Source organism: Atractosteus spatula, chromosome 3 (genome assembly GCF_055471065.1).
Source record: "Atractosteus spatula isolate fAtrSpa1 chromosome 3, fAtrSpa1.hap1, whole genome shotgun sequence".
NCBI lineage: Eukaryota > Metazoa > Chordata > Actinopteri > Semionotiformes > Lepisosteidae > Atractosteus > Atractosteus spatula.
Window position 1 is genome coordinate 43,298,931 of NC_142708.1, and position 14,131 is coordinate 43,313,061.

The 14,131-nt window shown below is 36.7% G+C and overlaps 1 protein-coding gene across 2 annotated transcripts in view; it reads right to left on the reverse strand.

Annotated features, from left to right (window-relative positions):
• dhx29 (DExH-box helicase 29) overlaps window positions 1-14,131 on the reverse strand; it is a 29,833-nt gene that overhangs the window by 11,836 nt on the left and 3,866 nt on the right. For both annotated transcript variants that reach the window (XM_088912156.1, XM_088912155.1), the window contains exons 3-15: window positions 13,476-13,589; window positions 13,049-13,178; window positions 11,345-11,481; window positions 9,062-9,202; window positions 8,390-8,516; window positions 7,338-7,493; window positions 6,270-6,435; window positions 5,550-5,673; window positions 4,384-5,004; window positions 3,691-3,834; window positions 2,002-2,178; window positions 953-1,093; window positions 699-843 (exon numbers count right to left, since the gene is read on the reverse strand). In XM_088912156.1, coding sequence (XP_088768282.1) covers window positions 699-843; window positions 953-1,093; window positions 2,002-2,178; window positions 3,691-3,834; window positions 4,384-5,004; window positions 5,550-5,673; window positions 6,270-6,435; window positions 7,338-7,493; window positions 8,390-8,516; window positions 9,062-9,202; window positions 11,345-11,481; window positions 13,049-13,178; window positions 13,476-13,589 — 2,323 coding nt within the window. The remainder of the gene's footprint in view (window positions 1-698; window positions 844-952; window positions 1,094-2,001; window positions 2,179-3,690; window positions 3,835-4,383; window positions 5,005-5,549; window positions 5,674-6,269; window positions 6,436-7,337; window positions 7,494-8,389; window positions 8,517-9,061; window positions 9,203-11,344; window positions 11,482-13,048; window positions 13,179-13,475; window positions 13,590-14,131) is intronic.

Consider the following 14,131-nt stretch of genomic DNA (forward strand, 5'->3'; position numbering starts at 1 on the left):
TTTGAAAGACAAACAAGCTCCGGTGTCTCATTAAAGGGAGATGAATCTACTTGGTGAGTCTGAGTTTTTTCACCCACAGTATCAATAATTGGTCCTTTGGTTGAAAGTGAATCATTATAATGATATCCAGTTCAATAATATTATTAATAATGTTTAACAATATCCAGTTTAATACCAGTTTAAATTAACAAATTTAGGCTCATACTGTTTTTTTGTGGATGAGGGGGTACTTGAGCCATACTGAAAGGGCTGTGCGGGTACATAAAACAAAAAAAGTTGGGAACCACCGCCTTAAAACATGCAGTTTTTCATGTACCACTGGGCTCACAGCTCTACACTGAAGCCGTCTTTGCAGCAAAGCAAATACATGTGCTCTTTCACTTTTGCTTTAGGCACAAGCCATTTTAACTAGTTAATCACTATTAAGACTAAAAAAAAGACTATAACATAATTTGATTGTATTTACCATATTTTGATGTTGATGTTTTTTTCAGTTGACAGTAAAATACATTACCAAGATTCAACTGTTAATAAGAACTGAAGCCCATATAGAACTTCTTGATGTGAAAACATACTTTCTAATTTGTTGCCATTATACTTAAGGTTTTAAAAGTTTGAAATCTCAAATGAATGTTTCTATGACAGTTTGAGGATCCTTTAATTTTTTTCAAAGAAAAATTAAAGCTCGTTATTTTTACCAAGGAAAAGCAGCAGTTCTAGGATGAGGTCCATGTTGATCTTGTTGGGGTTCATGTACTGAATGGCGTGTCGTGTTCGGTTGGAGTAGTTGTCTAGGTTAGCTCCTACATCCCAGCCACACCCGGAGTCTCTCACAATGAACTCCTGAAACAGCCCAGTGGCGGGAAGAAAAGAAAGAAGATAATTATTAAAAATTAAATGGCTATGCTGTTTGGCTGTGTGTCCACAGAGAGATCTGAGATGCTGAAGTTACCTGGTGCACGTCAGTCCTTCCTCCTTTTCCTGTGACAGTCACACTGATTTCTTCCTCTTCTTCCAGGAATTTTTGACTATAGTCAGAGTCCTGCTCCAACACATAGCCAGTGTGCTCCACCACATCCTCAAGGTGGAACACCTAGTCACAGAGCATAAAATATGAGTGTTGAATCACCACAAACTGGTGCGTACGAGAGCTGCAATATTTCACAACCCCATGGTATTATAATGAACCATTATCGCTATGTTAATACATAAACTGAAAATGGCTTTTCTTGCCCAAGAAAAGTTACCAAGTCAGAAAGAATATAGTATAGAATATAGTTGTCTTTACTTCTGATTTAGAGGCTTACAGTAAGAATCATTGTTGTTAATATTAATATTAACAAAAGCTCCTCTTATTTATATATCACATTTCATCCTAAAGGATAGCAAAGCACATAACGTGAGAAGGGACATCCACCATTGGTGCACCCATCTGGATGACACATATCAGCCATTGTGCACCAGAAAACCCACTACATAGCAGATTAGAAGCGAGAAATTGCTTCGCCAATTTAATTTATTATGGGGGAAATTTAGGAAGGCTGGACTATACATGATCAAAGTGAAATTTAGCCAGACTGAAACAGTTAATACCCCTAATCGTAATAAAAATGTCATAGGATATTTAATGACCAGGAGCTCAGTAAGGTGTCTTATCTGAAGAATGGCGCCTTTTACAGTATAACTTCCCATCAGCCACCATACTGGGATATTGGTACTGAAATTACGGAAGTGGGAAGAATACCACCTCCTGACCCCCCAACACTTGTAGCAGAAACCTGGATTTCCTTAGAGGTCTCCCATTATAGTACAGTACATACTATAAAGAAATATTCACATCTGTACATATGAGAACATACTAAATTAAAAAGTAAAGAAGCAGATGCTGAAGTAATGTTACTTTGCAGTCTTTACTACTAAATTACTAAATCACATCTTTTTATATAAAACATGTACTGCAAATTCAAGGTAAGACATGAGAACACATGTTTAATAACTCACGTCCACAGGAAAAGTCCTCCCTGGGATGCTTATGACAGGACAGTGCCCAAAATAGGTCGCAAACTTGTCACAGTCGACAGTGGCACTCATGAGAATAAGGTGAAGATCAGAGCGCTTCTGTAAGATATCCCTCAGGATGGCGAGTAAGAAATCTGACTGGACGCTTCGCTCATGAACCTGAAAAAAAAGAGGATATGTTATACCTGAGAAACTCCATATGCAAAGTAGAAGAGCTAAATTGAACAGTATATAACAAACTGCCAAAAACATTTTCAGAAGGCATTAAAGCAGCTGTAAAGCTAGGAACTAAAGTGAACAATATAGGGTAGCGTTGCGTCACAGGGGTTAGCATTGCTGCCTTGCAGCACTGGAGTCCTGAGTTTATTTCCTGGTGTGCCATCAGCTCAGGGTTTGCATGTTCTCTCCGTGTTCGCATAGGTTTCCTCTGAGTACTTCAGTTTCCTCTCACAATCCAAAAACACGCTGGTAGGTTGATTGGCTTTTGGGATAACTGGACCTAGTGTGAGTGTGCACATGTCTGTGTCTGTGTGTGCCCTGCGATGGACTGGAGTCCCATCCAAGGTGTATCCTTCCTTGTGCCTGTTGCTTCTCAGGACAGGTTCCAAGCTAGTTTGACCCTGAATGGATTAAGTGGTTATTAAAAGTGATGGTGTAATGCTACTTGAAATCAGCTGTAAATTGTGATCTTATAATTTCATCATAGTATCGGGCAGTAGTCCAATGAAAAAACATCTGTCAGTTTACATTTGTATAAAGAACAATTTATACAAGAAAAGAAAGCAATGAGAGGAGAGTAGAATTACACAATTACAATAAGGGTTTGGAATACAGTAGGAAAACAAAGGGGCAGAAACAGAACCAATTAAATAAAAGTCCTTCTAAAGAAGAATGTTTTGAGTCTTGGTTTGAAAGTGCTCAGGGTAGGTGACTCTCTGATATCCCTAGGGATATAATTTCAGAGCTTTGGGGCATAGCAGGAGAAGACCCTGTCACCCAGGCTTGGGGGACAGACAGGGACCAGAAGTAGATGAACAAAGGTGGGGAGTAGGATGGAAGTCAGACAGGTACTGAGGTGCCAAGCCATGTAGAGCTTTATGGGTCAGCATGAGGATTTTGAAATCCAAACAAATCCTGATAGAAAGCCAGTACATGGACTCCAGGATAGGAGTAATGTGATCACTTACCTACTGACCTGGTCAGACTTCTGTCTGCCAAATTTTGGACATACTGGAGTTTGTTCAGTGTGGATTTAGATAACCCAGAGAGTAGGGCGTTACAGTAATTAATTCGAGAGAAGATGAAAGTGTTGATTCAGTCATCAAAAACATAGGACACAGTCTGGTGATATTTCTGAATCCAAAGAATATTTTACAATATTTCGCACATGCGAGTCAAACGTCAAACCTGGATCAAATATCACCCCCAGGTTGTTCCAATTTAGATTGAAATTCAAGTACAGTGCCATCTATAGTTAGGGTTACTACACTGGTTTTACATAATTGATAGGAGGTGCTGAGAAGCATGACTTCAGTCTTATTGCAATTTAAATGAAGGAAATTTTGAGTCATCCAGGTGTACTAAGCACCACCTTGAAATTTTTAGTGCCTTCATTGTAGTTAAATTCCATAAACTTGGGTATGACTGTACAAAAAAAGCCCTTCTGTTTACCTCATCAACAATGACATGTGAGACAGAGCTCAGAAGACTGTCAATCTGTAGTTTCCTCAGCAGTACACCAGTGGTACAATATAGCAGCTTTGTAGAATCTCCACATTTAGACTCCATTCTGATCTGGTAGCCACAGAGCGAAGTCTGAAAAAAGCATATGTATACTTATATTATACAATAACATTTTAATGCTGTGGGCTCTGTTAAAGTTCCCTTTAAGACTAATCAAGATAAAATGCTTTCCCATTTTAAGTGGGCACATCGTCTACTCAATTATCAGTTTCCATGACAGAGTAAATAATAAATATGAAGGGCAGTAACAAATAAGCTGGGTTTCTGTTTACATAAACTTGAAACTGAATAATTCAGAAGCAAAACTGCAAATCTGTTCTAGGTTCTTCTCTGAACTCACACTTTCATAAAAACATTAGAAAAATCAAACAAACCAGCTAGAGGCAAACATTTGCCTTTGCCATCTTCAAATTGTCCCCAAGCAGAAAAATATTGAGCAATTTTCACTGAGTTAGAACCTGCTTCATCAGATGCACACATTTATTTTTTAGCATGTAAATTCTGCTTAGGAAATAAAAGTTCTTAAAGATTAATAATTTGTTTCTCCTCTTCGCTCTCCATTTGGTACGGAAAAATAGATCAACTTTTTTGTGTTTTGCAGTACAGCTTAGACAACCTCACCCTTGCTCCTGGCCCGTCTTCACAGCCCAACTCCTGGGACACCCTGGTAGCCAAGCTCATGGCGGAGATTCGGCGTGGCTGAGTACATACAATATTACAGTACTGGGCTTCAGAACCACCTATCAGCAGGTCTTCCAGGATAAACTGGGGTATCTGGGTACTCTTCCCACTGCCCGTCTCTCCTGCCACCACCACCACACGATGTCTCTGCACCATCTCCAGTACCCGGTCTTTGTGCTGGAACACAGGCAGCTGCTGTCTGTCCCTCAGCAGCTTCTTGGCCAATGAAGAGTTCCTCAGGGAGAGGAACTGAGTTCTGACGGACTCCATTTTCCCACAACCAGAGCTAGACATGGACTGCTTGCCTGGTTCCTCTTCTGCAGAGATCAGATCTTCCCAGGAATCCTCTGGCTCCTCCCCTTTTTCAGAGGCGCTTTGGCTAGGTTGTGATTGCTTTTGACTTTGTGTCTGCTGCTGTTTCAGCCTGCTAAGCAGCCTGGAAATGAACTGATCCCTTGGCTTGTTAATTTCCGATTTGCTGTGTTCCTCCTTTTTCTTCTCATTGTCTTGCCATTCCAGCCAAACATTTCTGTATGTGGGTGGCAGCAGCTGATGAACTGACTAAAAATAAAATAAAATAGCTCAAATAGTTCAATTAGTGGTAATAGTTCAAGTTCAAGAGAAACATTATAATCACAATTTGTACAATGATCTGACTGGACATGATGAGTTCTACTAACAACTGATGCAACTGCTTGATTAAGAATTAAACTAATCTAAGTTAAAAATTAGCTGCTACACTTAGTTTTATTTACCACTGAAAAAGAACAATTCCAAAAGACATCACTGTGGCAGCTTTGTGCATCTTTTATTTGACACATAATAGAATACTGACAACAAACTGATCATATATCACAGGAAGAATAATTATAAGGTGATCTGACCTAATATTTTTCTGCTCTTGTTTGTGTATACTTTATTAACTGCTACTTTCAAGAATTGTGAAGAAGATATTCCAAGAAACTCCACACTGGGAAGTCACACTATAGCGCATTAGATGAGGTAACAGACAGGTGCAACAGAATCTATTGTTCTTACTTTAACAACAACTCTTTTTCAGAACATTAAAGATTTACTTAAGGTTTACAAGAATGGACTTGCCTTACCTGTCCCTTGACTAAGCTGTAAAGTGCCAGAGTGGCTCCCAGGTGCTGGGCCTGCATGCTGTCTTCAGTAAGAATTGTAGGGCACACTTCTAAAAAATCATCACTCGACTTCTGAACTCGAACCCTGGAGAAGAAAAAATGAAAGAGTGGTTGATCCTACCATTAATATAATGGTCATCATTTTCCAAGAGGCTAAGAGAAAAATCCTTATTTTCAAGGAGAGGCTGAGATATTAAACCTATAAACAAAGCACTGTGCATTATTAGGTATGAGCTGGTAATACATGACATAGACAATTACTAACAATAACAGGTTTCAACTGAGCAGAGAGAAGAAATCTCTGTTAAAGAAAAATCTGAGCTCAAGTAGTGGGTTTGGCCAAATAATTTATTTGATCCAATCCCATATATGACGTTTACTGTATTAATACTATTATTTATTGGAAAAGCCAATATATTTTTGTATCTGAATGCTGAGGGATGAGAATAGCCACAGTCAGCTTTAAGGATTTAGGCCTTGAAAATTTACTATTGCAAATAGCCTAACTGGATCTAAACACACATAGTAAAAGAAGTGCTCAACCCGATCCTTGATATTTAACCTTGATATTTTCCTTGGTGGCAAATATGAAATTTTCCCACAGTGTCCTGGAAATTTTGACAAAGACTGTAATTTTACAGAGAAGAAGTAGTCTTCTTTTTTGCAGACAATGAAACACACCTGCATCTCCAATATCTACCAGCTGGCACCTTTTGGAAAGAAGGAGGTGGGCTTTTGGGGAGGTTTTTTCTGCACCAGTCAATCAGAAACTGTTTGGGAGATTTGCCAGTCCAGCTCCTTGCTGTATAGTCAAAGTTCCTTATATCTTTGGGTTCATTTTTTTTCACTGCAGGGTGAATAGAAACATTATAAACAGCATTAACATGACTTAATACTCCAGCAATAATTAAGTATAAATATATATATTAATATTCAAGTTTAAAGATGGCACTTCTTAGGAATGAAGAGAGAAACAGAATCAATTGATAGTGCTTGATAGTAATTCTAGGTTGGGAACAGCATGGGGTGATGATTTATATCATATAATTATGCTTTTGAAGTTAAGAAAATTTTTTCTTCCTTCTATTAAGAACAGGTATTAAAGACATTAAAATCTTCACTGAAGCTTTTGTTTGGTTGATGAATGATTTAAACTTCACAGTGTGGAAAATAATGTTTCAAGAGTTATACTTCAATCTGTTATGTTACATGGAAAACTCTTTTAATCATTTTCCACAGTCTTGAACATATTCTTGAAAGAATAAATAATAGTTCTCATTACCATTATGACTTCTACACAAAGCCAAAAGACAATGGAAACTTCATAGAGTTTGACACCTTCTGTTTTTCCTACTGGCATTTAACATGCAATTTCAATCCTGGTTCCAAACTAAGGAATAGATTTTTTAACTCTCCACAAAACTAGGAACAAATACTTTTGGAGTGAACAAAAGCAAATTATTGGTTGTACTGAATTATTAATAAGCATTATGAATACTTGTCTCAAAAGCAAGAAATAACTACAAAAATAATTGTTTATATTGAAAATGTGTGAATCTTCACCATTTGGAGATAGATACCTAATATTTCAGAGAAATAAAATGTCTACATTTGGTCAATACAAGGGGAATTATAACTATTTCTAAATATGTAATGATATAAAGTAAACCTATGGCTTTCTCAGCTTAAAGCAAAAAGGATTTAGGTTTTATTTTTTGTTACTGTGCTAAATTAAAATAATTTTCTTACCCTTTTCTTGAGGAGGTGCTTGTGCCTTTTCCAACAAATTAAAGTTAAAGTCATCTTTTCCCTCAAGGGGTGGAGCCAATTTTTTTTCTTCTTTCGGCACATCTGTCAATTTAATTGCTGGATTGAACATAGGATGAGATTCCAAGGGCTTCATTTCTAAATAGTAGAAAAAACAAGTCAATAAACAATCCTATTCCTAGGAAGGCAACATATTATAATGTGCTCTTGCAGGATAAAAATTGGGTGATTTCAGAGATACTGTTCTTTAAAAAGCCATCTTTTGTTGCTCATTATTGATGTACATCAAAGACTGGAAATCTATTCTTTTTTCAAAATTTAGCAGCACATTTTCTTAGTTGCTTTTTAATATTTGAAGGCAGCCTTACTAACTTTTAGCTTGATCTCATCAGATCTCAGAAGCTTAGTAAAAACTGGGCCTGGTCAGAACTGAGATGAAAGTCCTCCAAGGCAAACCAGACAGCTGCAACGTGTGCAAGTGCAATAGTATCTGTAGGACAATTTCCAAAAGCAATGTCCTAGTATGAGGACTGGGACAATATGTTGTAGGAAGTGCTGTTCTTTGAATGATATGTGAAAGACAGTTCCTGGCTACATGGTCATTCATGATCACATGGCACTTTTTTGAAAAATATGGCTATTAACCCAAGTGTTCTTGCTAAATTAATCTTGGGTTTGTTTTTATTTACAATCTGGCCTACTGAACGTTGCTCCAGTAAACGTGTGAAGCAATGTCTCCCTTCTCTATCCGGTAGCTGTGGAGTGGGGCTGTTGGCAGTCAATGACTGAGACATCACAAAGATGAGTGTGCACTTCAGCAGCGCATTCAGAGGGTAAAGCTCTCCAAGACCCATGGGGAAGGAAATCACTATGAAAATTCTAGGAATTATTATTACCTCACTTCTATTTCACCTCACCATTCCAACACACAAATTAACATGCAAGGTCAAAGTATGATTTGTATAAAACAAAATGTTTGATTGTAAGCTTACTAAAAGTATGGAAGGTTATGAACTAATTCAGAACCAGCTTACCCTGCTGTATGATCCTTATTCTGTCCTGAGCTGTTCTTTGCCCTTGTTTGTCCCTTTTCTGCTTTGCAGAAGCTGCTAATTCCTTCGCATCCAAAAGCTGAGCTGTCAGCACCAGGTACCGATCATTCTGTTCAAAATACACAACAGAGACCTCACAATCTATGGTAAGACTGATTAAAATCTAAGATGGGGATGGGCTGCTTCAGGTGTTGTAATTTTTCACTAAATGATCCCCTTGCTATTTTAAGAAAGATATAACATTTTTTGCTAACGTTTTCTTCTCTGTGTGATATTAATATGAAATCAGCAATTATTGTAAGATTGCAAAACAAAGGAACATAACCATGCTCCACCAAAAATCTGGCATGTAGAGCCATTTGTCATCTGACACCTTTTGATTGGAGAAGCAAGAGGTCTGTCACTGATATCACTGCAGAGGTGCAGGTAACTGGACATTTTCATTCCTGTGAATTGCCTAAGCTGAGTGATCCCAGATCAGCTGTTCCAAATCCTGCTCTGCCAATGTTAAGACAATAACACAGCCAATGGGGGAACAGCTGTACCCAAAAGGGGACTGTTTGTAACTGTTCTTAATCAATCAGATAGCAACACAAAGAAAGATCACATTGCACCTTCTCATATCTCTTAGCATTTCACTGGTCGGAAACTCACAGGATCAAATTTTTCCTCCTCCTCTGGATTCTTTGCGGATTTTCCACACTCCTCTTTCTCATCATCATCTTCACTGGACTGCTCAGCATATCTCAATATCCACTCCTTCATAGTCACACTCTCCTCTTTCACATGTGTCTGCTGTTCACAAAAGCCACAGATTGAATTAAGTACCAATACAAAAATAGGCCCACAAAATTTCCATTTAATTTGCAGTTTTTTAGGAGATTCACTGAAACAGGACTTAAAATAAATAATTTTGAGTGAATCAACTACAGTAAGTTAAAGAAATTAAAGTCATAGTTAACTGAATAATGTGCTTGTGAAGATAACATATTTACTATAGTACACAATTCTATATACATTAATAACATTCATACATGCATTAATAACATGTTAATTAATAATGATATAGTAAACCACTTCATTGCCTCATTTCTCTCAATATGACACAACAAGAAGACTGCAATATGATATGAGGGTTTATACTATAAATTACAAATGCATTAAACTAAAGCTCTGAACTAAAAGAGGAAGTAAACAAATATTATTTTTTTAAGGAAAATTGAACATTTTGTGCTACTAAATGTGTTGTTCAATTTCAAAATAATACGTTTACAATTAACAATTAATCAAATTAACACTCACCCAGTAAAGAGTCACAACATTTGACTTCATTTACAGAATCTGAGTAAGTCATCCATACATTCATTTTCTTACCAGTTCATTTTATACAGGGTTGCGGATAGGCTAGAGCCTATCCTGGCAAACAACGGGTACAAGCAATGATACACTTTAGAAGGCATGCCAGTCCATCGCAGGGAAACACATTCACACCAGGGCTACTTTTCCCAAAAGCCAATTAACCTTCCAGTATGTTTTTGAACTGTGTGGGCTGTAGGAGGAAGTCAAAGCGCCCAAAGGAAACCCAAGCTCCATAAGTTCAAGTCATTTTTCATTAATTTAAGATGAGGTGAACATTTCTAGGTTTTAGAAATAACACTTGTAGAAAACATTGTACCTACAGTATAAACCACAACTTATAAATTAAACATGACTAGGAAGAAACTGAATGGTTGTTTTATGTTTTTAGTTTACAAAGCGTTACAAAGTCACACTGTCACTCATTTATGTCATAATTTGACATTAAAAACTGAAAGTTGCACTGACTCAAACAGAAAAGTGCAGAACATTAAAGAACTACCATTGTGTTACAAATTATGTTAAATGACAACTAGTTATATGGGTCCTCATTTGCTGTTTATAATACACAGTGGTCTGTTCACCTGTTTTGTAATGAAGACATTAGAAACGAAGCAACAAAATGACAATATGCTCTGTATAGTTATGTGTTAGATAGCATTGCATCTAATATCCAATTTCTTGATCGGGTCTGGAATTGTTATAGGGACATACTTAGTCTTTGCAGAGTATGTTCCTCTGGATTTAAGGCACATAATTAAACTGTCATAATAGGTGTGCATGAAAATAAGGCAGTGTGTAAAATATGCACATCTGAAGTGAGATGCGTTCTCATGACAACATAATGTTTTATATAGCTTTCTAGAATATACAAATACTTTCATTAGTAAAAAAATAAAAAGATAAATATTTGTGTGTGAAAGTCAGTTTCACTGCATAAATAAAATGTTTTCTACCTTTACCAAAAAATTAAGATCTCAAAATATATTGTTAATCATCAATAGGATTCTAGAACAGACACTGCATTAAGATGTACATTAAAAATATTAGCTCAACTCCTCAAAGTTAAAAAAGCAGTCTTTGAAAATATATGCCTTCTTCTGTGTTTCATCTTTGGCATTAAGAAAGATAGGCACATTGTCAACTCTTGTTCCATTTTACACATTAAACTGTAAACATTTCACTCTAGATTACTTCTATGAATTACAAGCTCATCTTATGCGTGCAAGATGAATGGATGGGACCAGTATTCCCTACAGCTAAAGCATTGAAGTAATCATAATGTCCATAATGTATACTGGGGTTGAATAAGAACACTTTTGTAGAAGTCCAGTTCAATGATCCATATATTTTATTTAGATCAAATCTTGTATGAGGTAATTCCAGATTTATAATAAAAATTACTGTTTTCAGGTAGATAAAATAGAAAATATTTTAGTCCTGAAATTATAACACTGGTTAATTTTTTCTAAGGAAGAAAAAAAAGATAGCAAAAAATGTGTTATGTGAAACTTCACAGTAACCATGAGCTCAGTGGGTAATGATCAGCACGAGTTTTCATGGTGAGGGTTAAGAACTTACCAGTTTTTCCTGCTTTGCACTGGTCTGTCTCACTTCAGTACGTGGCTGTTCTTTCTTCTCTGGAGGTGGCTGAAACGTAGGCTTCTTTTTTTGATTTTCTTCTTGCATTTTTTGACTGAAGCCCTCAGGAAGCTCCTCTAACAGATAATAATAATTATTTTAAATGACTCGTACAACGTAAAATGTAATTAACCTGATTTTGTTCCCAAATTATCAGTAAAAACCTTACTTCCATCATAAATGTCTTATTTCACAGTTATATACATCACAGGCATTCAAACAATAAGTAGTTCAGGTGGGTAGCTGCATCAGCATGCGTAGGCTTCAAAGGAACAAGTAATAGGTTTATTCCATGCTGAAAAAAAGAAGAAAGAACTTTTTTTGCTCACACCTGAAGAAGGCTCCACGGCCGAAACATTGTGTTTTCTTTCTTCTTTTTTTTCAGCATGGAATAAACCTATTACTTGTTCCTTTGCATTCAAACAATAAGTTTTTTGAGTTCCTCATACAAGCGTATGGTATGTGAGAGATCTAGGAGGGTCCAAACTTCATTTCAGAGGACACTCGTTTTTATTATCTCAACAATTTAGGAAGTAGTGTTAGTCATTGTCCCAAAAAACTACAAAGCACTGTTTCAAGAACAACACAACAAAAAAAATTAAGTGTTTACAATACATAAAAATACTGAAAAGATTAATCCAGCCAACTACTTCAAGACAACCTGTGAGCCAGAGTACATGCTTATACTAAGAGGTGATGCAGTTAACACTGATTAGAGTAGGACTTTCTTTACAAAAAAGAATTGAGAGGAATCTGGAACAAGCTAGCCCAGTTGAAACCTTTGCTTCCTTCAAGAATCAGGAGGATGAGATCCTCAGATCAATTACCTACTAATAACCAAATGAGCTGGATGAGCTGAGTCTGTACTTGAGCCATCAGGCTGAAGCTGAATTAGGTCTTTGTAGTGTAACATGGATTTCTGCCCTAGATGGGATGCAAGCCCATTACAGTGTTACTCTCAGAAAGTGTGGGTGGGTGGTGAAGCAATTGAAGTAGCTTGGTGAAGGACACAATGGTGGAAAATAAAAGCAGTGACTCAAACTTACAACCATCTAATCCATTATTTCTCATTTTTCTTTCTTATGTTCTTAATAATCAGGTGTCCAAAAAACTATTCAAGTTCTTGACTACTGTGACATACTGCATGAAAATGTACAGCGTAAGAAGAAGTTAATACCAGCAAAAAACAAAAATCAAAATTCAGATTTTTTTGTGATTCTTCTACCAGAACAATAACAGTAACAATTCTGAACACAACATTGCATAAAGTAAGTTAAGGATTGCTGCCTCTCAGCACAGGTGCCCTGGGTTCAGTTTGTGGGGCGCTATCTGCATGGGGTTTGTATGTTCTCCTCATGGTTGTATTAGTTTCCCCAGGGTGTTAAGTTTTCCTCCCACAGTCCACAAGCATACTAGTAGGTTAAATGTCTTCTGGGAAAACCATCCCAGGTGTGAGTATGTGCTTGTCTGTTTGTGTCAGTGTGTTCCCTGTGATGGACTGCAGTCCCATCTAGGGTAGAGTATGCCCTGCCTTGCACCCTTTACATGCCAGAATAAGTCCTGGCTCCTCTGCGACCCTGTATTGGATAAAAACAGTTACAAAAATATATACTGTAGATGGATGTATTTAACAACTCTTCTTACCATCACACAGATTTAGGCAAAGCCAGTCGAGGGCTGAATGAAGATCCCCTCCGTACATAACACTGCTTTTCATGGCTTCCTCAATGTGCTCTGTCTTGAAGGAGAAGCCTTGCAAAGCTGTGTAAAGATCCTGCACAGAATGGGATTAAACATGAGTCAACTGTCCTCTTTTAATTAGAGCAGTCAATTACACAGATAGTAACTGAGGCACAGATGTATTATTTATTAAATGGCATGTTGTGAAAAAAAGGGTTCAAATTTATTCTATAACACAACTTTATTCCTGTAAGGTCTCAGTATTGCTTAAATGCTGAAAAAATAATCTTTAGTGTAGATACACATTTCTAAAGTACTTAATGTTTAATTCTAAAACAGGTTAATGTTTTAGTAGGAGGAAATAAGCACAACATTTCTAATTTTCACTCACCAACAGCTTTTTGGTAGTAAGTCTTCCTGAAATTGGTCCTTTATCACTATACTGTCTCCTGTACTCATTGATCAGCTGGATAATTTTTTTCTCTAAGTCTGCTTGAATCACAACCTACAAGTAAAGAAAATGAACATCCAAGTTAGGTTTGCTGGAATGGAACAGGAAAATGCACAACACTGATTAATTGTAGTTTATGGTACATTGCATTAATTTACCACAGGATAAGCATGTATCTGAGCACCACAAATTCTAACTAATAGTAACAGATTGTTTTCAGCACTGCTTAAAATCAATTTCATGGCAGTCAGAAAAGAATGTACAGTATATTAATAATAATGCAGCATAAACAAACAGAATTACTATTGTAGTTTGAGTTGAAAGCTTGATTATAACATATTAGAGACACAGCAGGAAAGCAGTATATTTAAAATCCCGTCTGAAATACTGCAGCATCATTTTAGTGTAAACAGAAACCTGGAGCCTGGATTTGCCTGGAGTCAAATTAGATGTTTTCATTAGATTTCTTCCTAAAAAAAATTACTGACAGTTTACTATTCATTGTACACCAACTCATAATAATTTTCATGACATTTTAAAGAAAATAAAAATTAAATTGGCCATAAACCAGCATAGTTAGTACATAAAATGCATCC